This window comes from Pseudorasbora parva, chromosome 16, assembly GCF_024679245.1.
Source record: "Pseudorasbora parva isolate DD20220531a chromosome 16, ASM2467924v1, whole genome shotgun sequence".
Lineage (NCBI taxonomy): Eukaryota > Metazoa > Chordata > Actinopteri > Cypriniformes > Gobionidae > Pseudorasbora > Pseudorasbora parva.
Genome location: NC_090187.1, coordinates 34,223,382 through 34,247,369, shown reverse-complemented (window position 1 = coordinate 34,247,369; position 23,988 = coordinate 34,223,382). Strand labels below are relative to the sequence as shown.

The 23,988-nt window shown below is 40.0% G+C and overlaps 1 protein-coding gene across 2 annotated transcripts in view; it reads right to left on the bottom strand.

Annotated features, from left to right (window-relative positions):
• Positions 1-9,610: 9,610 nt before the first annotated feature.
• The window catches only part of si:ch211-212o1.2 (uncharacterized protein LOC492735 homolog), a 36,645-nt gene continuing 22,267 nt past the window's right edge, over positions 9,611-23,988 (bottom strand). For both annotated transcript variants that reach the window (XM_067420443.1, XM_067420444.1), the window contains exons 3-7: positions 21,223-21,342; positions 20,964-21,055; positions 17,611-17,755; positions 16,615-16,827; positions 9,611-11,149 (exon numbers count right to left, since the gene is read on the bottom strand). In XM_067420443.1, coding sequence (XP_067276544.1) covers positions 11,028-11,149; positions 16,615-16,827; positions 17,611-17,755; positions 20,964-21,055; positions 21,223-21,342 — 692 coding nt within the window. In that variant the 3' untranslated portion in view covers positions 9,611-11,027. The remainder of the gene's footprint in view (positions 11,150-16,614; positions 16,828-17,610; positions 17,756-20,963; positions 21,056-21,222; positions 21,343-23,988) is intronic.

The following is a 23,988-nucleotide window of genomic DNA, read 5'->3' as shown; positions in this document are numbered from 1 at the left end:
AATTTACAACAAATGACATCAAAAGGGGAAACAGTCAAAAACTTGACACAAACTAACCACCAACCACAACTTTCAGACGGCATCTTTATTTTTTTAGCTCAACTGTCACAGAATGGAAAGCACAGGATTTTGGGATATCAAAGGCAGTGAAGGATACATCTATGCCATCTTTAAAAATCTCAGGGGACAGGAAGTGAAGCAAACTTTGGATTTAGATGTGCCTCGATGCCTTCTTTCCTTGGAATTCATCCTACGAAGGCAGCATTTTTCAGTTTTCGGATGCAGCCTGTGTATTCTACTCTATCGGCATACAGTTTTTCGCATACTAAATAGTGGGAAGATTTTGGATGCAGGGTAAGAGTTCATAAACAACCTGAGCATTTGCTTGCTGAACTGCAGCTTTTAAATGATTGAAAGTCATTTACTCACAATAATTGTCCTGTGTATTTTTCTTCAATAAAGCTTGCAAACCTCATCCTGAATGTGTGTGGCCAAAGCACATAATAATTCCTATTTCTGCACTCTTTAAGAGGCACGGTGTGTTTCCCGTAAATTGTTCATATGAACATGCCACATGATCATCATGAAGGATCACTTTGGAGAGAATCAGGGAAGCAGAGAGAAAGCCAATTGCTAGGAGATACGGCCCAGGAGAAAATGGAGAGATGCGAACGTGCAGCTAATTGGGATGTATGAGAGTGGAGAAATGAGGAAATATGAGGGAAATAGAGAATAGGAGAAGAAGGGTATAAAGAAAGAGAAGAGGAGCAGGTAGAGGTGTGAGAGAGCAGGAGGGGGGCGTATACGGGACCTTGACGACCCAGGTGGAGGGCATCTGTGCGTTCTGGTGAAGAGAAGAGGATTGAGTGGAGAAGGTGATGAGATGAGAGAGGAATGACAGGAGAAATGTGTTGTCACTTCACTCAGGGCTCATCATCTGTCTTTCTACCCTTGCTGGGCAACAGATTTGAACATGACACACACACACACACATATACACAGTCTCACACCTTTACATTGTGCTTATGACACGCTCTATTAGAAAATACATGTCCTTGTGCCCTGTCTTTCTCAAACACACACTGTAAATTCCCATCAGGCCTTGGGAGGAGATGAAGACAGAGTTCTCAGACCATATGCTCATGAGAGCACAGCACACTAGTGATGATCATCTGGCTGTATGGTAAAACCTAGGCTGTATGTAAATTTGGATTAGAGCTGGTCCATCTCAGACTGAGACCACACAGATAAGAGAAAGACCTCTAGGGCAAACGCACTACATCTAAGTCACCATCAAACACCCAATCTTTCTGACACATCATCAATATTTTGCCTCATATATGAATCATTAAATATATAATTTGCAATGCACCTGATGTTCTTTAAAGTTGCAGTGTATAAATTTTAGCAGCATCTAACGGTGAGGTTATGAATTCCAATCACTCACCGCTCACCCCTCCCTTTCGAAGCACATAGAGAAGCTACGGTGGCCAATACAGGACTAAAATGTAATTGTCAGAGAGAGCAGAGAGTGACTAGCGCCTTGTAAAGAAGTTTGTCCTTTGAGGGCTACTGTAGAAACATGAAAGCGCAAAAATTACAATTTCACTGTAAGAGGACCTGCGGTGCATGTAGATAGAAACGGCTCATCCTAAAGGAATGCAAACATAACGGTACATTGTGTATGGTATTTATCCACCACTGAAAACATAGTCATGTTATGTTGCATTTCTAACAATAGATCCTCCCAAATACCACACACTGCACCTTTAATGTTAAAGGCCTGCAGATGTGCCAGAATCAGACATTTAGTACACTGTAAAAAAAATTTAATTGCATTTCTGTAAAATAATTTGCACCAATTTACAGAATTTCAATTCGGCCAACTGAAAAACTTTGATGTAATCAGTCACTAGAAAATGTTCAATTTGTAGCCATTTTTTTTTTTACAGTTACTTTGTTCTGACGAAAAGGCTATATATTATAATGTTTTTTTTTTATAATATAATATAATATAATATAATATAATATAATATAATATAATATAATATAATATAATATAATATAATAAATATATAATAATAATAAATAATATAATATATAATTTTTCTAAGATATGGCCTAGAAGAAAAAAAGAAAGAAATGAGACCATGCAAGAATATAAATAAAATAAAAATTAAAAATATAAATATACAAAATTGAAAAATACAAATATTGCGTGTTCTAAAAAACGTTCTTATATTATATTAAATTATATTATATTTGTCCGGTTTCACAGACAGGGCTTAGATTAAGCCAGGATTAGGCCTTATTAGGACATTTAAATGGGGGAAAAAAACATTACTAGTGTGCATCTTGAGACAAAGCAATGGCTCTGACATATTGTAAGATATGCAAGTGGAAGTAGCTTTCAGTTAAAACAGAACACACACATGCACTTTAGCCTGGGACTAGGTTTAAGCATTATCTGTAAAACTAGGGGTTCACAAGATCTCACACTCGTATTATTGACATGAGTACTATACTACAATGAGATCGTGTTGGTATAGTTGACAAACTTTACAGACATGCTAAAAGCTGCACATTTTTCCATTCATTAGGTGTAAATTAATTGTTTGAGTACTTCTGTTCACATTATTGAATGTGCTAATTTTTCAAGATTTCTAATTAAAAGTATAAATTCTGTCACCAGTTCTTTTTGACACTTTGAACGTGTACACACAGCTCCTCCCAGATGTCATTAGTGAAGCAATTAAACAGGATCTTTGATGGAAATGTTTAAAGTCTGCAGGTAACTCTTGGTGCAGTGATGGCATTACATTGGTTGTTGATTAATCCATTCCCTTGTCTCCCCTTACAATGACCTTGTTGTGGAAATTACAGATCAATAGCACGAAGCGGCGCTGTACATAACTCAACCAGTCGCTGAGCTAATAAACACCAGTGCCGACCCCTGACCGGCAAATTAAAACCCAATCAGAGAGGCCCCAAGGGGCCCAGGAGAGCGTACAGCAAGGCCAGTGACTCACACAGACCTGGAGCTTTGAACAGAGGACTTAATCAGTCACTGATTAGAGTGGCAATCAGAGCATAGGCTAATGTACAGCAGGGATGCCATAAGTGTAATTATACTTCCTGCAACGCTACTGAGGTGTATACTACCACTCTGATATCTCTTGTAAACCCAGATTTGTTCTTCTGACTGACAGTTCATATGTTTTCTGTCTTTTGCTCACCGTAGACTACGTAGTGTCCCGTGAAGTCACCCATTGGATTCCGATAAGCCGCTCTGAAGCTTAAAGTAGAGATGAGCTGGCCGTTGCCATCTTGACAGCACGTCATGCCTGGATAATGGAAAATGGGCAAAGAGGCGGGATGTGCGCGGAGCTTAGATGACGCAATGACAAACAGACAGCGGATAAATGGCTATCCACCTGTCACTCAAAGTAACCACGCCCTTAATTATACAGAACTTTAAGGCTTTATATAATGTAAACTAATGCGTTATTTTTAAAAAATATTACCGTATAGACCAAAACCACAATTTGTACCAGGCTGTAAACATTTTTTTTTCTCTTGTAAAGATGAGAATTTTAATATGGGGCTTAATGAGATTCTGCTCCCTCCTGGAGCCTGTCCCTAGTGGCCAGTTGATGAATTTAAGTTGAAATAACTTCTGTACTGGCTTCAACAGAAACTGAGGAAGATAGCTAGCCTAGAAATCTACACACCCTAGCGGCAGCAAATCTAATCTGCCCACGAGTGTCGTCTAGCAACTCTCAATATTCTTCTGAGCTGTAAATGCCAAACTCTTGCCGGGCCAAACACATGGTGTATAGGGTCAGTGGGCGGGGCTTAACATAATGATGACAGCCAAGTTGCGCTTGCGTGCTTCTAGCAAACACAGAAACTGGCGAACAGCGGCCTTTCGAATCAGCTTTGACCATGACTCTGAAAGACTTGGAGTTAAGCTTTTCTCTGAGAAAAGAACGTCACTGAAGTCATTCTTAAAAAGGGAAGATGTGTTCGGAGTTTTGCTGACCGGGTATAGCGAATGTTTAATCTATCAATGAGCTCTGTTTCACCTTCGTTGGTCTGGTTGGTGGTAGCGCTATCCTATCGCATGCAGAGGGAGTTTGAAAGACAACCGTTTATCCCGCCCCTCGGATTGAGCCCTGTCTATGGGGAGTTTACAGACCAAACATCTTGATGTGGGTCTGGCTTGTCAGGCTAAGATAGCCGCTTGGTTATCACAAATAAAACACACACAATTACCCAATTTGCTTACAAAAACTTTTAATAATATTTGAATAAAGGTTGTTGATTCTCAAAAAAGTTCATTGTATTCACTCAATTTTTATTTTATTTCAATTAACTCATTGAACTCAATGAACATTTTAACACAAACAGTTAACCTATTTATTTATTTATTTTTAATTACAGTGTGGGAACTGACACACAAACTTATTCATCTGTACTTTTAAGAACCTCCAACTGACTTATATTGCTCTTAAATTAAGCTAATTACCAGTCACTGGTCCTTACAGACATCTTATATGGCATTTTTAGAGTTCAATTCTGCTGAACACCAAGAAAGATATTTGGAAAATGTTTGTAACCAAGTAGATCATGGCATTTATTTCCCACTATGGTGGTCAATGGCTGCCGAGATCTGCTTGTTACAAACATTCTTCCAAATATTTTCTTTTGTGTTCAGCAGAACAAAGAAATATATACTTGGAACAACTTAGTGAAACTATCCCTTTAATGCTTAATTTGGCCAATTTGATTTAACCTAAAGACATTTTTAGTCAGTTTAATTATGTGTTTTTTAATATATGTCTATTAAAATATATTTTTTAATCTGTGAGACATTCCCAGAATTCCTCACTCATACACAAACAATCACTTCTGTACAAGAAACTGACAAGAAAGTCGAGGCACAATTACACATTCAACTGTATCAAGAACAGATCTCACGTCTTTCACTAATTGACATCTTCACATTCATCTCTGTCAGTAACTACACAACACAGCTGTTCACTCCTGCATGTGAACGAGGCGTCACAGAGGAGGTACAAGGGGGCCATCTTAAGGCCTGGAGGAGAATGACATGCATAAGTATGCTGACTTCAGCTAGAACACTTCATTTTAAACTCCAGCAGCTACACCAGTGAGTGAACAGGGCTGTGGTGACAGTTGTGTATGATTTGACAGGTTGACAGTCTCTAGTGGCCTGAATCAGCAGTTCATTTCTCTACCACTGCTGTTCACCCTGCACAGTATGTCACTTTGTCTACAACGACCTTAATTATATGTCAAAGGACAAACACAGTAATGTGTCAAAATACATCGGTTGAATTCAGAACATGGTTAAATGCGCATCCAAAACACTAGGCCAGTGTTATATATTTTGTTCAGTTGAGTTCTTACAATATGCCAAATGTTTCCAACTATTTGTGAATTGTGAGAGAATTGCTATTTTAACCAAGGAGCTGGGACATCTGAGCATAGTGTCTGAGGGTCGCCTGTCAGTTGCATCATATCTGCGTTACCCTCGGTTTCCGGTTTTATTTGGCAGAAAGGCTTTTGGCAGTGTGAACAAGTGTCACAGCACCAGCTGACCCAATGCACAGAGTAACGTCATAACATCATTTTGAACACACTTAAATGTATCTAATATGATAAACAGAGCAGCGCTAACCTCATACTCATGACAGGAAAAGCAAAAATAGTGCCTGCGACTGTGTCCCGTCACGTCATAATAAAACTCTCGGTGCTGTGTGCTGCTCAACAGTCGCTCCAGCAGCCTTGCTCAGCTCCCACAACACTCTGTCCTGCTCTGCTTCATACTACAGTGACGTTAAAGGAAAACTCCACCATTTTTAGAAATGGGGCTTATTCAACTTCTTTCCTACATTTAGATATGTCTCTGAGTGCATGCATTGTTTTAGTTTGGCAAGGTCGTCGTTACCTTAGCATAATGAATGGAATCCTATGTTGCCACCTAGCATGTCCCGAGGAAGTGATCCAAAAAGAAAAACCCACCCAATTACTTCTTGTGGCCTGCGTATTCACAATGAGTACAAATAGCGATGCAGATTAAGACTAGGTAAGTGCTTAGGCAGATGTTGACTTGGGACTATATTATGGGGAAGCACAGGTGAAGCACTGCTATTTTAGGCGCAGAGATATCACGCAACACATTGCGATCACTCAACAGCCAGACGACGTGAGGATGAGAGCCGTGATATATCTCTGCGCCCAAGTATCAGTTCTCTGTTTATCAAATTAGATACATACCTGCAGACATGCTAGCTGGCAACATAACATTCAATTCATTATGCTATGCTAAGCTAACAGCGATCCTGCCAAACTAAAACAATGTATTTACTGAGACAAAAATGCATTTGCCCACATATCTTAATGTAGGAAAGAAGTTGAATAAGCCCTATTTCTAAAAATGGTGGAGTTTTCCTTTAACAATTGCATCCATGAACAGTCCAATCCCGATTCTTTTCCACTGGCTGTGAGGTAAAGGCCATATGTCCCAAGATCCTGCGCTCAAACTTGGCGTCATCAAACTACGCCTTTTGTTTTGAATAGGCGCCCTCTAGCGGACGGAAAAATTACAGTGCAGCTTTAATATATTATGTTGTTTTAGATGGGTGAGCAACTGTTTGGATACATTCATCGACAGAAAACTAATGTTGTATAGCACAACACATTAAGTCTTATTGTTTAAATTTAGTTTTCCTGATTTACCGCGAGCACCATGTTTTACCATGACTAATATCGATCTTGCACACTGCAGTGTGCAACAAATGTCTCATAGCAACCGCTGAGCGAACGCACAGAGCAGCATTATAACATAACTCTCAACACACACAAATGTTTCTAATATGATAAAAAAGCACTGCGTTACCCCACACTCATGACCGAAAGAAGCCAGCAACATAAAAAAACTGTGAAATCCAGGCGTCTTCAAGTTACGTCTTTGTTTTGAATAAGCGACCTCTAGCGGTGAAAAATTACATATTGTGGCTTTAACAAATGTTAACTAATTGAATATAACCAACAATAACAGACATTTACTTATGCTATATTTTCATTGCCAACTCTCAGCTTCATTCTCTGCTCTAAATATCACTACTCATGCAACACTGATGGCCTTTAATGAGTTGATCACATAATGTTAAATATAATCAGAAGACCGATCTCAGAACAGATTAAGAGGGAACTCTGACATCAGTCTGTAGCTAAAATGCTGAATCCAACATATTGAGCTGTGGAGTCCATATGATAAGAGCAAAATGAATTAAAAACCAACCGCATTTCCTTATCCTTCTTTCCCAATTATTTCCAGTCATCTACTCTCGCATGAATAAAAATAGAGAACTTGTTTCTATCATTCTAATAGATGGCATCAAGACTGTTGTGCAAATCAGATGTCTGTCCATCATTTGTCAGCATAGCTTCACAGAAATTGAGCACCAGATATCAGGCTGTCATTCTGGACCTGATTGGTAGCATAACTGTCAAACTAGTACACAGTCTGAGCCAACCAGAAAGGCTCTGATTAGGTGTCCGTCAGTTGACTGGTAGCTACAGCAGATGGCATCAGTACATTATGTATGAGCTTAGACAGATAATTTATGAATGTACAATATCCTGATATACTTTCTCTTTTTTTGTGAGCCAGCATAAATGGCATAAAGTGGACCTTAAGTGACTGATCACCACTAACCTGCTATTTTTTCCAGGTATCGAACACAAACTCATTGTTCTAAATAATAATAATAATAATAATAATAATCTAAATGATCAAATACAGCACATTTGCAAGATCATACATTCACTAACATTCATGAGTTCTATAAGATTTGTAAATGTTTTTGTTTACAGCTATTATGCTCACCAAAAGTGCAGTTATTTGGTGAAAAATACAGTAAACTAATATTTTAAATATTATTACTATTTTGGTGTCATGATTTTCAAGAAATCTTTCAAATGTGGTGATTTGGTGGTCAAGAAACATTTCTTTATTATCAATATTGAAAATTTTGTGGAAACCCTGATAAAAGATTCTTTGATGATTAGAAAATTCAACTATTTATTAGAAACATATCTAGTAACTTTAAACATATCTTTACTGTAACATTTGATTAATTGAATGCATCCCTGATTAAAACAGTATTGATTTTTTTTTTTTTTAAATAGTACGTTTTGAACGGTAGCCTAATGCAAATATGCACATATGATGTAAATAAAATTGAACTGACTCCAAAATTCACGAGAGACTACAAGGAAGAGTGCTACTTTAATCAGTAATTTCCAAAGCTTAGTGACTTTCTGGGGTAAAATTATAGGTAATTTGATAGCATGTTATTGCAATCAGGGTTTGTTTTGCAGTTATATAACCTCCACTACATTCAGACTCGAGGGTAAGAAAATATTCCCTGTTCCACCTCTGTCCTATATACTGTAGACATTACGTTTTGCTATATCGTTAGGACCATTATAAAAGGAGAAAGTGAGACGCATATTTGCCAGCCTCACTAACACCAGTAAAGCCAAATTCTTCTGCTGTCCCGAAGAAGTCACGAGGTCAGACCTGCACTACAGCGGATCTGTTCATTAATCATTTTCTAATTGAAAATACCTGTAATATGTGTGACTTTGAATCACGATTTGTTTAAAGCAAATTTTATATTACACATCATCGTTCACGTAAAAGAGTAACACCATCTAACAATTTCTAATCTTAAACAAAGATGACAGGACAAACGCAGCAAAGGCCGCGTCAGTTGCCTCGTGCACTAGTTTTACCACGTCTTTTTCTGAGAATCTTGAACTGTTGCAAATCATTTTTGTGCCACGACATTGAAAAAGCGAAAATGTTTTGCAAACACTTACCGCATCTTCCATTACCTCAAACTCGCGCCATCGGCAGAGAGAGCGTTCATAAATAGGGTGAATTCAGATTGGGACACTTTTTGCCATTGAGAAGACTTGGGAAAATTATCTACACAAAACTATGTAAATAATAATCAGATATTTATCAGTCCACTCTAACAATAGCGACAATTTCAGGTATCTTTGGACTGAGCTTTTTCATGTGCCATGGTTTTTAATGTAATTATTTCTAATTTAAGCCATGGCATCTGTAACCAATGGTATTACCATGAATGTCAGAAAATTGAGCGAATTATTGTTTATTTCGTTCAGCTGTGTGGACGTTATTCAGCCTCCAGAGGGAGCTCTCGGCTCATATACTGTCCTCACAGTCAATATTTCATAAATTGCTAATTCCAATAAATAAATAAAAAATATAAAATAAATATATAAAAAAAATAAAAATAAGGTGGCAGTTTCGTACTTTGTTGAATGAACCCCCGAATTTCTCATAAACAATTTCTACTTTAGTAGAACAGACCTTTCAGACGCTTGTGACTCATTGTTAAATCACCTCAAGTACCCTGCAGATTTCCGGCGCAATTATCTTTGCAAAGCTGTAATGTTTTACCGTCTCATTTTAACAAAGAGAACTAAATTAACTTTTTCATTTAATGAGCAACATTTAAAAATCACTCAAGTTACGAAAAAAACGAATAATCAAATGTTATTTATTCAATATTTAAATCATACTGCTAATAAAAACACTTTTAAGGCAGACTAGCAGCGAGCTGCAAGATGGAAAGAAAGAACAAATACAAGGCTGAATGTCATACTGTAGTATGAAGAAGAAAAAAAGAAAAGAAAAAATCCAGAAAATGAAACCCAAATTGTGGAGCTGAAGCTGTTGAACAGACAATCCAAACTGAAACACACTATAAAAACTTTAATTTTCTCCTTTTATCAGTAAAGCGCAAATTGGAGAGACATAAATTCACAGGAAGTTCATGGTTTTTTTTTTTTCTTGAGAGGGATCATAATGAAAATCTGTAAGTGTGTATGTGCGAGAGAAAACAAGGAGTGTATTTGGCTGTTTTCCATGTCAGCTTTGCATGAAAAAATATCATTGGTCAAAAGTGCAAATATTATCCTTCAATAAAAAAAGCTTGGTAACCTAAAAAAAAAAAAAAAAATCAAATGGACCTTTTCTAAAGTGACCTTTTACCAGTACAACCGTTGCTAAACTGTTGTACTACAAGATATAACAGGAGGACATCACAAGCTAGACTGCTAATACTACTCCAAATATCAATAACGTCACGCTAACACACCAGAGACGCAATCAATGTTCATCACCGCTAAGCCCTGGTAAGCTGATTAGAAATAAGTGTAATGGGTTTGTACTTAAGGCCAACACGAGCTTAGTAAGAAACATTCAGGGAAAACATTCAGTTGGGTCAACTGAGCACTGACCACGCTGGTTGGCCAACAAAACCCTTTCCCTGCGTTTTGAGAAATGTATCCTCTGTGCGTCCTTCGGTCCAAAATAAGATGCTCTGAGATGCTTTTGTGAATCTGGAAAAAAGTGTTTGTGAGTCTGCGATTAATCTTCTCGCCGTTTCCGAAATCAAATCCACATTTAATTGCTTCTCTCACTCCATGGCATGCACTGCTATGAAAACCATGCTGGGGAAATCACAACATGGTTTCGGTCCTCTGGAGAGCCCAACCTCCAGAAAACATACATTTAACACACCGAAATGAGAAAGCAGTGGTGCCTTTCTGCACATGGAGATGAAGCGAAGGATTTTCAGAAGAACAGTGTCTGAACCCGCCGTTTTTTAAACTTAATCTTGTCTTTCTACTATTTCTTTGTGTGTAGACATCTACAAAACAGGACAGAGCCAGTAGAGGAGGAGCAGGTAATGGCTTATGTGTAGCAGACTTCAGTGACAGGAAAATGCCCCAGCAGAAAGTGCTGTACTGTGCTGTGCTGTGGAGAAAAAGGTGGAGGGACACAGGAACATAATGGGAGAGATTTTGGGGTACAGAGGTAAGGCCGAGTCTTGGTTTCTGCTCCCCTCAACAGGGGAAGACACGCATGAGGGAGATGCACAGTCCTGTTGTCCTGGTCACTCTGTTTTTTTGGTCCAGGCCAGGTCATCACTGCGTGGCCTCTGACCCGTCAATCTCTCAATTAACCACTCCATTGTCCGCCAAAACCCCACTCTGTCCAGCGGGTAGTTCAACCACCCTGAGGGAGAAAATGATAGAAAAAGAGAAGCAGGGGTGTCATTCACCAATGTTTATAAAGTGACATCAATGGCAGGGGCTCACTTAGAGCCGCAGGCGAGATGAGACATAACCAAAAGGGAGAACACTTTTTGACTTGTTAAAAATACTAATACTACATAGTCAAGTGGTATACATATAACACATTATAATAGCCTTGCTGAGAATTAAAAAAAAAACACTTTTAAAAAACAAATAATCTTACAAACTTGTGTAATATGCATATCATCATTGAAAAATATGCCACACAAATTACATTTTGAGGGGAAAAATATATAATCCCAATCACCTAATTTAAATGACGGTATTATATATATATATATATATATATCCAACCAGACAAAATTCATTCCTTTCGCTGAATGACACATTTCTTTTAAAACTCACCAGCGAGAGAGAGAGAGAGAGAGAGAGAGAGAGAGAGAGAGAGAGAGAGAGAGAGCGAGAGAGAGAGAGAGAGAGAGAGAGAGAGAGAGAGAGAGAGAGAGAGAGAGAGAGAGAGAGAGCAAGACAAGCAAAAAGGAGAGCGCAAGGACAAAAGAGCAAGACAGGAAGAAAGAGGGGAAAGCACAGAGAACGACATCAAGAAGCAGTGAGACACAGAAGCTCCTGGATGGTGATTCCCAGGGGATGGACAGAAGATCAGGCACTAGCAGTAGAGTAATGTACACACTTACTGCTATAAATATGTAGCAGCACCCCACCCCCAGCCAGCCAGCCAGCCAGCCCTTACCTCCACTATGTACACACACACACACACACACACACACACACACACACACACACACACACACACACACACACACACACTTTTGTTGTGCCTCACAGACATACATTCCATTGGGTTTTGACAAGAAAACCATTACAATACATGCACAAGACATTTAGACGTTTAACCCACAAAAACATGGAGGACAAAGTTCAAGAAGTGATACACTGATATATATCAGCCGAGCAGATGAATCAGGCATTTGGCCATTTTGAGAAAATTGGTTGATAATCATGCACACCTGACACAGACGTCTTTATCTCTCCACTTTTGTCAGTTCTACTGACATATTTATTCAATGGATAGTAAAATGTATTTATTTAAAGGAACTGTATGTAAGAAATATATTTCAATTAATCATAAAATGGCTCTGATATGTCACTAGACATTAAGAAATCATGTTAATTTCAAATACTTATATCACTGACAACAGTAGTCCGGCCAGGATATTGTGATTTAAAAGTTGTTGTTGCAGCCCTCAACTGATGTTGACATGTTGTGTTTTGACCTGAAGCTCCACCCTCCACCTATCTACCAATCACGAAGTCAGTAGTGTTTCTGCATCCGGGTTGCCAGAGCTTCTCTAGTTACCACAGCTGCAGATCTACAAACGTTCCTGCAGACTATCTGGCCACCTCGAGTCAGGGGGGAGGGGGAGAGGGGATTGCAGTACTAGTTTTGGCTAAAATCTTACTTACACTTCCTTTAACTGTGGAAAACGAAATAATTTCTTATTTCAACAAGTTTGTGTTCATGTCATTTGCATCAGTGAATTATATTACAGATCAAAATTATATCAGTCATTGGCCACCCTGCCTTCTAGATATCGTCATCGGTCAAATGTTATGGATGTGGGCAGGCTTTTTTTTTTTTTTTTTTACCTAAAAAAAAAAAAAGTACACACAACTGCTAAAACCTAGATCAAAAAAGCCTAGATAATTTATTAATGCAATAAAGACTAACACTTTTTTGCACATCAAAAAACTACATATAATAAATACTACTATACCAAGTTTTTTTTGGCAATGCACCATAGTAGAATGACTGGACTGTAAATATAAAAATAACTTAAAGGAACACTCCATCGTTTTTAGAAATAAGGCTTATTCAACTTCTTACCTAAATTTAGATATGTGGGCAAATGCATTTTTGTCTCTGAGTGCATGCATTGTTTTAGTTTGGCAGGTTGTCGTTACCTTAGCTTAGCATAATGAATGGAATCCTATGTTGCCAGCTAGCATGTCCCGAGGAAGTGATCCAAATCCCAGCCTAATTACTTCTTTTGGCCTGCGTATTCACAATGAGTAGTGAATACTCATTTTTTCACAGATTAAGACTAGGTGATTTCCTAGTCAGATTTTGACTTGGGACTATATTATGGGGAAGCACAGGCGAAGCACTGCTACTTTAGGCACAGGGATATCTCCTATGATTTGAGAGCAGTGTTTGATTTTGAAAACAGGTAAAACTGTGGAGGCGAAAGTTTCATTCTGCCAGAGGAGGTTTTGCAAATAGTGCTTGGTGTTTAAGGTTTTCAGAAAATGGAGCAAGGTTTCAGAAATGATGTTTTAGCAATTGAGAAAAACTGTAATTACACCCATATCATTCCAAATTTATAAAACTTTTTTAAATATTCAAGATGGAAGTGAAGATCTCTTTAATGAAATCAGAAAGATTTCTAGCCATCCACTGAAAATCCATTCCACCAAAAGTGACGTTTTAAAATAAAGAAAGCGCTCGATCCATATGGATTTTGTTTCCAATAGGTCTTCTGAAGAGACACGACATGCGTAGGAAACATCGAATATACTAAACGGAAGCTCAACTGTATTTAATTTAGGCATGAAAACCTATAGTTCTCAGGGAGAAGTACATTTGTAATCTCAAAACAAATTTCATATTTTTCTGTCATTGTCTTTTGATGAACGAAAACGTGTTCTATCACAGTAACTCAAAATTGATCAGAAATTATTACTCTGCTTTGCTCTTTTTATTCCTCCTCCTTGTACCCCTATCATTACAGTAATATACACTGCATCTCACAAACTTGTCCTTTGTCTCTCCGATGCTGTAATTCTTGTTCTTTGTTGATACGAACCTGCAACCAGTCAAAATCTATTGAGCAGTCAGTACTGTTCAGCACAATGTTCAGGGCTATACAATTTGTTCATTGTACAGTATACAGCTTACAATGCACTGTACTTAAATTGGTTGTGTCACATCATTTGAAACAGGTTAAATCAGTTTTGAGTGGTTGTGTTCACTGACATTTTGTTCTCTATTTGTATTTGATTGTTGCCACTTGTGTTTACCAGTATGGGTGGCACGTGCATTAGAGTGCATAATGTGTTTAGAGAACGAGGATGTGTTTAGAGTTTTGCTAAAAGTCTAAGTGAGATCTGGAAATTGTGCTTTACCATGTGAAATGGTTTAAGGTATTGACAGCAGACTGCACAAATAGCTAAACGAGTTCAGGCAAATGAGAACTTTGTTCAGCCAATGGGCTTTAGTGTTTCAACAATTGAGAAAAACTGCACTTGATAACAGAATTTTCATTTTTGGGTGAACTATCCCTTTGATGGCCCCCCAAAAAACATTAAAATATCCAGATACTGACAATGTTGATACATCACAATAGTACAATGGTATTATTTGAAGTATGATGGTATATGAATGCGGAACATATAGAACCATTTAGAACCAATTGAAAGTACCGTGGTACTGCCACAATACTTTTTTCAGCAATCTCAAATTATGACATCACATGGTCATCCATTGCCCTTGTATCTTTGTATATGAGCACCACACTGTTCCTCGGTCACAGCTCCGTGTGTGTGTGTGTTTGTGCCCTCTCTCTACAGTGACCCCTTTGGTGCAGGAGGAGAGCAGAACAGCTCATCATGTTTGTTTGATTTTTCATCTTTGTCAAACCCACACCCCCCCTTTGCGCAAGCCTATTTGTTAGCACTGACAGCAGGTTAGCATTAAATATACATGGAGGTTGTCAGCCACTGGCACACACAAAGGCGGGCCCTGGCCCCCGGGGACTCGGGCAGGGAGGGTGGAGGAGCAGGGCTCACGCAGAGAGAGACTCCCAAGCGTGCGCGTATGTGTATGCGTGCGAGAGAGAGAAAGAGAGAGAGACCCTTTCCTCTCCCTTCATCAGCGTCTCCCAGTGGGATCAGGGAGCAGCAGTGGAAAGGAAAGAGGGAGGGTCAAAAGGACCGGTCTGTGCTCTGGAGCATGCGTGCACACACACATCTGTCGTCCACTGGGGCGCAGGGTGACGCACAAGCATCCGCGCTACCCTCTCTCCCAGAGACGCAAGTCGCATACTGAGTGCTCGAGCTATCATGGGAGTTTAATGCCTTCACACACACACACACACACACACACACACACACACACACACACACACACACACACACACACACACACACACACACACACACACACACACACACACGACTTTAAAAAAGTTATTTTAACCCACACTTTACAGCTACTGGCGATGCAGGCCACGCTCCGTGGAATAATCCTTGCCAGATACTGTAGGTTACCATGATCAACTACATGAAACTCTCAGAGGAACTTAACCTTCCTCATGTGAATCTGATCCAGCACATATTATTGTTGTAAAGATGCCTAAGGGACTAAATGATAGTTCACCCAAAATTTTAAATTCTGCAATCTTTTTCTCACCCTCATGTTGTTATGATCCTCTGTGACTTTGAAGAAAGCTTAAGCTTCTACTGTTTTTGTCCATTCAATGAAAGTCTATGGGTGCGTTTACATGCAAGTTCTTAAGCTGATTATGCCTAATAAGCCAACAATGAACATGGTCATGTAAATGCGGTAACCTGTTTTCTTTTATCAGAGTAAGGTCATAAATGGCGTAAGCATAAACCGGTCGGGACAGGTAGATTTTTGCCTCTAACCCTGATTTCGCATTGCATGTAAATGCATTAACCTGCTTTCTGTCGGCTTATTAAAGTGCACATGTAATGGGGGACAAAAACTTAGAGCAGATTTAAATGCATCCAGGCAGAGCGAGCTAGCGTTTTGCATGAAATAAGGACACATATCACAAACGCACTCTTTTAAGACCCAGAAAATTGTAAAGATGTGTTCTCTTCCCATGCAACAGAAGTAGAAGAGCTTCAGCCATAACGCTGCATCTGTAACTGCAACATTTTGACTAAACCTCTTGTAAATCTCCTGCTGACACGGTGCACGCTTTTAACATCACAACTGACGTGACATTTGGAATACTCTGAGTCAGATATGGAAATTATTATTATTTATGACGTCACTACAAGGAAATAACCCGGTTTATTAATAAAGTCATGTAAACGTGGTTTACTTGTATTATCTGGTTTGCATGTAAACAGGGAAAACTGGTTATTTCAATAAGCTGATATTTGTGAGTTATCAGCTTACTGGTGTGCATGTAAACACTCAATTGCTGTTTTGGACCCCACTGAATTTAATTTCATTAAAAAAGACAACATTTTATAAAATAAATTCTTAGGTGCTCTACTGAAGAAAGTCAGTCATGACATGAGGGTGACAGAACTCTCATGTTTTGGTTGAACTATCCCTTTAAGACAGCAATAACGCAAGGCTTCAACTTTTTTAATTGAAGCATGCGTGTGTACCTGTAGTGATGCAGTAGTACGTCTCATGTGGCGACACATGATGGATCCGGTGGTGCTTCCGTGGCAGCACTAGGTGGCAGTCCTGCAGTAGTGTGACCCAGCGTGGCAGGCCGAAGTAGGAGTGGGACCACTTGTGGATCTGATTAGTCATGGTTACAAAGACTGCCAATGCAAAAACAAAACATTCCCAGGGGTAGGACTCTGCAAGGGCATCTGAGAAAGAGAGATAGCGTAAGGGGGAGGTGGAGGGAGAGATAGAGGAACAATGGCAAAAGGTGAATAGAGAGAGATAAAATTATATGCAAATGAATACAAAATGCCTTAAAGTGACATGCCCTAAACTTTTAATTGAAGTACTAGCGTAACCTTTTAGCGTGTGAAACCAATCAAATTTACCTTTAAACTTTCTTAGTATCGAGCAGATCACCAGCAACACAATGTTAGTGGAAAAGAAACCTTTTTATCCAATGGAAATTCTGTCATCATTTACTTGCCTTCAATTTTTTCTAAACCAGAATGACGGGAAAGCATGAATGGGAATCGGATGAATGCTGTCAAGCTCCAAAAAAATGATTAAGTCCAAATGACGTGTGAGCGATACTCCAAGTCTTTGAGGAACAAAACTTTAATTGTATTTAAAAAAAGAAATCACTTAGGACATTCCGTTAAACTTCTCTTCCTGGAGATCATATATTCCATAAGTCATATAGGTTTGGAATAACATGAGCATAAGTAAAGGATGACAATTTTATTTTTTTGGGTTGAGTTGTTCCTGTAACCCATGCAGAGCAAAATTGGAACGGAGAACATTTTATCCTTTTCAAACCCTATTCTCGTTTTTTCGATTTCCCAATTTTTAGGTATTTTAAGATGAATGTGGGGCACACGGACGGCTCCAGGACAAGGAGCCACACTTAGGTCACACTCATTGGTTCTAAAATAGTCACGCTGACTCACTCTCACACTGAAAAAGTGGATGTCTGTGTGTGTGTGTACCTGGTGGGTAGGAGAGGAATTTATAGGCCATGTGGGCCAGAGGCAGGATGGTGATCATGCAGTTGTCTCCATTAGTCTCTATGAAGTCATGCCGTGTGATAGCCGTCGGATCAATGTGGTGTTCCCGGAATGGGCGAATAAATGCCTGAATGGAGAGAGGGGGAAAGAGGGAGAGAGAGAGATAGGGGAACAGAGGGAGGGGAGGTTAAAGTTCAATTGAAAAATGGGAAGGGAAGTCTAGGACTGTGATTTAGATCCATTAACCCTGTGGTAATGAATGGGTACGTCTATGATAAAGACAGTGCAGGGTCAAACTTGAAGCTACTGTTGTATTACAGTTAGAGACTCTGAACAACTCTAAGAACACTGGATGTGCGTTTTAGGGTGAGAAATGAGAAAGAAGAGGAGTTTAAACTAAAATATTCATAATAGAAACTAGTTATATCCTTTGCTTCAAGTTTCCCCACTGATAATGAGCCATAAGCCCACAGAAAATCTGTGTGCAGAACTCTTCAGAAACATCATTCACAAAGTTCTACACATTGACACCCTTGCATGTTTTTTTTAATTCAAAATTTGAGCTAATTTCATCTTCATTTAGCTACCAGTAAGAATGGGTCACAATGTTTCGACTGCAGCAACTGATGCATCACTGTTGCAGCCAAACGCATTTCTGAGCATTTTGCCACAAGAGTTGTAATCTTTAGATGGCATTTCAAATAAACAATAGTCCTTTTAAAACCAAGTGCATTCTGTTCCACTTTATTGAACTCTAGAGGCTTGCAAAACCTCCCTAAGAAAAACATGTCCAAACCGAGTCAGGGGAACCCAATCCAGCTTTAATAATTATTTCTTACTTCTAGTTAAGAATTAGTCCACTATTGTTCAGGCAACTCTCGAAAATATGGACTTTTGCACATCCGTACTAATAAAAGTGTAGAAGCCCTTTTTCCCTCTATTACACAGATTTTCCACAAAAATCAGCACTGAAGATGCGGAAAAGCAGATTTCACTTGGGTCTTGTTGTAAGACAGGGTTGGGTGGGGTTAGATGTTGACTGATAGGCGCAAACTAGCGCGTTGGCGGTACTAGGGCCTAAATGAAAGATGACGCATGCGGAACGAGCTACATGTTACGGAGCGGAGAGATAACCTGGCATTAAACAGCACTTCCCCACGGCTCAGATCCAGCATCATGAAAAACCACAACCCAGCAGCACCTGTCACTCACGCCCAGGAGCGCTGCTTTGAGACGGGCGCCCGTCTGCGACCGCGCGGGTGCCGCAAAATGAAAGGGAGTAAGAGAAAGGATCGCATAAGCACAAAGGAAAATACAAGAATGAAGGTAATTTATTTTCCACATAAAAAGGAGGAATCGTTTGGTGCCACATTACCATAGCGTTTCAGAAACAGAGCGCGGGGGGAAAATGTCATTATCGCGTGTTTGTGGGCTGAACTCAATCACACCTATATCTGAGAGAACGTGGCGACACTCTGCTGGAGCGGAGAAAACTATCTGTTGATATTTCGACAATTATGTTCCCCTCCTGTTCTCCTCGTTTCCTTTCCGTCTCTCTGTGCGCGAGATTAAAAGAGCGCTAAGCCCCAGACAGCACACAGTGTGCATGTCGACTCACCGGCACGCTGCGGCAAACCTGTGCCTCGCCGCCGCTAATCCCACACCGTTTAACGGCCTGCCTCGCCTCACCTCACCCGCCTTCTGCCTAATCACGACTCACATCTTCGGATTGCCCTAGCAACCCAGCCGAGGTCCGGAGCCCGTCCTCCCCCACCCTTAACCCAGAGCGCACATGAGAGATCCATTTCATTTCTCTTGCCTTTTTCCCTCCTCCCAACGCTCTTTGCTCTTAAGTGCCTGTTTAATCACGGTCATTAATGATTCTCCCTCAAGTTGGTGCTTCTTGTTTGAACATGTGGACAAAAAGCCATATATATCGGTCTGTTAAGTGCCGCCTTTAATCTGCTGGTTAAGGGTCTTAAAGCTCTGCGTTCTGGATGTCTGTAAATTCCCTCGCTTTTTTTGAAGTTCGATCACTCCCAGGTGGCGGATCCTAATTATCCTCGACAGCAGAAGGATCGGCGGTGGCTGCGGAGCGGAGTGGAAACCCCTTCGCGGTGGGGAGGTGTGGCCGAGCCGTTTTACAGCACAGACGGACAATGATGAAAGCGAGAGAACGCAGGCACCTCTGCGGTAGCCGGACGGGCCGTTCAGATGACCTGATCTCTACAAACCTGCTCTCGGCCTTGGCCATGTAGGAAAACTCAGGGCCTCAATGACCGGCATGTAAACACAGCCACGTTTATAGAAGCATGGCACTAGGAGTGGGCAGTATGGCCAAAATGAGAGATTTTTCAATCATCAGTATCAGTCAGTGTTGAATATTTAATTGTATGTGCTCATTTACGCTATATAAATTGCCTTTTTTTAATCATCTAACACCCACTTAAGTTAATCTTTAAAAAGTAATCTTGATTTTAGTGTTTCATTTTTATATTCTATAGCAAACTATTTAGTGTTCCAGTATAAAGCGTCACACCGCACCATCCCTATGCAGTGCACATCAAAGGACTCAAAGGACAGGCCTCAAACTGTGAAAATTTCACGGTCACACTCTTTGTCAGGTGTGTTCTGATCATTGCTAAACTTGTATACTTGTCATTTCCTTTCACAGTAATCAAATTTAACACTCCATATTTTCAGAAGTAGCCTAATAATTGGCACACGGGACCAGATTTAGCTTAGGTTAGCCATTTTTCCACTGCCAGTCTACGGCCCCCTTCCACATAATAGCACAATGACCCCCGTCAGCACAAAAACACATAAATGCTCCCAGATTCATTGCCCCTACTTGTCCGACACAGAAAGCAAGTGTCGGCTGCTTTTTAATTGGACAGCGAGGGGGTGACCTTTTCTCTGATTGGGCAAGGAGAGTGCGACCGTACCATGCATTAATGCAACCCTCCTGAGTATCTCCAGCACCCTTTGGGGTTGAGAGTGGGTGGGGTTAAGATGTGGCGCTCCAGGAAAGCAGGAAGGGCTGAAATCCCCAGGGTGGAGATGGCATTTCACACTCGCCGTTTTTGAGCCTGGTAAACCACAACAGGCCAATAGAGCAAAAGCTGATATGAAAATTAAACAGGGTAATTTGTTAAAATCAAACAAGATACTACGCTTAGAGACCACACTGTGCATACGAGCGTGTGGGCAATGCATGTGTGCCAGAAACATTGTGCCTAAACGTGCCCACATACCTACAGTCAATCACAGTATAGGGAAAGTTATAGCATACATACATCTGAAGTTCTGATCTATGAACAGGCCTTGGTTCTTACCTTCCCAATTATTGGGATGTCCACTGAACCCCATGTATCAGCTCCCCAATGCACCATCCCAGATGCAAAGTCTGCCGTCACAATACCAGTCACTGAGGAAAAGAAAGGGGTTGAATTTAGTGAGTACTAAAATAAAGGTGACTATGACATGGCAAAACAACGTCCACTACAACTAATGGGTTTTTTCTGCAGATAATGACTGCAGAACTTGATTAGAAAACAAAGGAAACAGAAAGGTCACAAAGAATGTAAGAATTACCGATGCCAAAGATGATTTTGTAGATGTGCACCGTGGAGAAGTTGAGGAGGAGGAAGGAGAGGTTTACAATGAAGAGTGAGAGGCACAGAATCACACAGATCCACTCCTGCAGCCGCTTTCCTACAGGGATAATAAATAAATAAAGGTAAATGGGGGAATCTTTTGATTAGCACTTAAAAAAACTAAATCTAATTTATTTAATTTAATAAAATGATTTCAACAACATACGAGTCTGATAAAAACTATGTGGAGTTTGATAATCATTTTTTTATTATATTTTTTTTATAAGTAAAAAGATTTGTAAAAAGTAAATAAAATAAAAAGTATTAAGATATAACCAAATGGTAAAAAGACAAGCTTCTGAAACAGTTGACCATAATGAGCCATCACATTAGGAGTTAAGGGCAAACTATGAAACTTAAAAAGATAGATAAGTATCCCTTGAATGTTATTAATTCTCCTTAGTAACAGTATATTTAACTACAGTGTCCACTGCGAGGTCACAGACAGCTGCGAACCGACATCTCTCAAAAGCAGAAAAGGTCACGGGGTCGGCGGACAGGAGACAAGCCGAACGTGTGTAACCGTGTGTGTGTGTCCCATTATCTTGCATGCTCAGGAGTAATCGATTAGACTAGGACAAGTTGTAGGCAGAGGCGGGGGTCAGGATCTCTTGTGATGGTGCGTTTGCCTGACACAGCTAAACGTCCCAGGTCAGGGCAGAGGGCACCGATGGAGGGGCCACAACGGGCACTGTTCGGACCACCATGACAGCGGCGTGGCACGGCGGGCGGCCGTGGAGGATGATTAAAGTGCTAATGCATTATTCACAACAGAGTAGAGAATTAGTCTATATGGACACTGGCCACATCTACATGTCCCCATCTCTCCATTCTACATTCAATCTCCATTTTTAAAAGCTTGCATATTCAGTATCCATCTTCAGTATGTGCATTCTACCACATCTGAGTCTTTAGTTCTCTTACTGTGACTCTTTCTTCTCGTTCCATCGCTCTCCTGTTGGGCGGATGTGGGCACGGAGAGGCGCAGTGGACTCAGCTCTTTTGAAAATTTAATGCCATTAGAGGAGCCGTCCTGAGTGGATTGGGAACGTGAGGAGGTTGAGAAGAAGATATTGATGACAGCTATTTATAGCACCTCAGTGGGCCAGCCAACACTGTGTGCCTGAACGATGGACCACGGTTCTTATAATGCACTCACAAGCCTGCATTATATCTCGCAGTTATGAGAGCACCAACCTATGGCATCCTTAACCGAACAGACTGTATCCCACAATGCAGGCTGTGATCAATCCAGGATTTTTGTGCAGACTTCAGTTCAATTGACTAAAGTTGATTGCTGGATTAGTGTGAAAGCTGTCGGTTGCACACCATGAAACCAAATGTTGGGAGTAAAATTAAATAAAAATTAAGCATTGTACAATCTGTGGTTGATGTGAACTGCCACTGATGACCTATTACACTTTGTTGCCCTCTAAAATTTTTGTGATGGTTTAGCAGACAAGCCGTTTTGTCATTTAATTGTAAATACTTTTGATTACACTTCACAATAACACACAAAATCGCTAGCATCAGTTAATGCATTAGGTATAAATCAATAAACAACTATTTTTACAGCATTCATTTATGTTGGATTATAAGTACTATTGTCAGCTCTTGTTGTGTCACAATAAATTTAATAATGTTATAGAGGTCTTTAACCCAGCTCCTAGAGACCCAGTGTCCTGCAAAGTTTATATCCAACCTGCTTTAGCAGATTAGGATTGGGGAACGGAAATCCATTCCAATTCTGCAATCGGACACTCAAGCTCAAGAACTGGAAAATGTAGATTCCGCGTATTGATTCTAATGTGTGCATTTTAATGTGGTTTTAAAATATTCAAGAGCAAGAAGATACAAAAGAGAACTAAATTTCATCACTCGTGTTATTTCATTTTACCTATCACATTAACTAGTGTTAACAGATTAAACCTTATTGTAAATAGTAGTAATTACATACTAGAGACATTTTGGCCCTCATTTATCAATCTTGCGTAGAAACGGGTGTATATGTTGGCGTAAGATTATGCTTACACTCCTCTCATCACCTGATTTATGAAGCTGTGCGCACGTACGCAATACCTGCCCTTGATAAATGCCGTGGCTGAAAACGATGGTCATTAGAATAGCACGCCTCTATATATTTAAGTCTCCGCCTTCCCCACGCCCTCATTTTACGCCATGGACACACGGAAGACGGCAAAGAAGCGAAACTTCTCCGACGTGGAGATCGGGTGCGTCTCAATCATCTTACTAGTCCACTAGTCAGTGCACTGATTAGGACATAAGTCAATGGGCTGACTCCCTGATCAGTGCTCTGACTACTGAACTATTGAGATGATTGAGACGCACCCATCGAGACCATCATCAGGGAAGTGGAAAAAAACGAAATTCTTTTATTTGGGAGTTTAAAGAGTGGGATTAAAGGCACCCACAAAAACAAAATATGGACCCAAATTACGAGTAGTCCTACTGTTAATGGTGTGGGGGTTCAGAAGCGCACTCCAGCAGTTCAAAAAGCTGTTTGGATGAGAAAATATCACAATGCATTATTTTACAGAACATCTTTTGAAACATTTAGCATTTAATTTCGTATCACGGCACATGTATTGGGGTGTACGATAGTGATGATGTGATGTGGAGTAGCCTACCATTAATTCAAATAATAATTGCATGACAATTTGTAAGATGATTCTTCTTCTTCTTA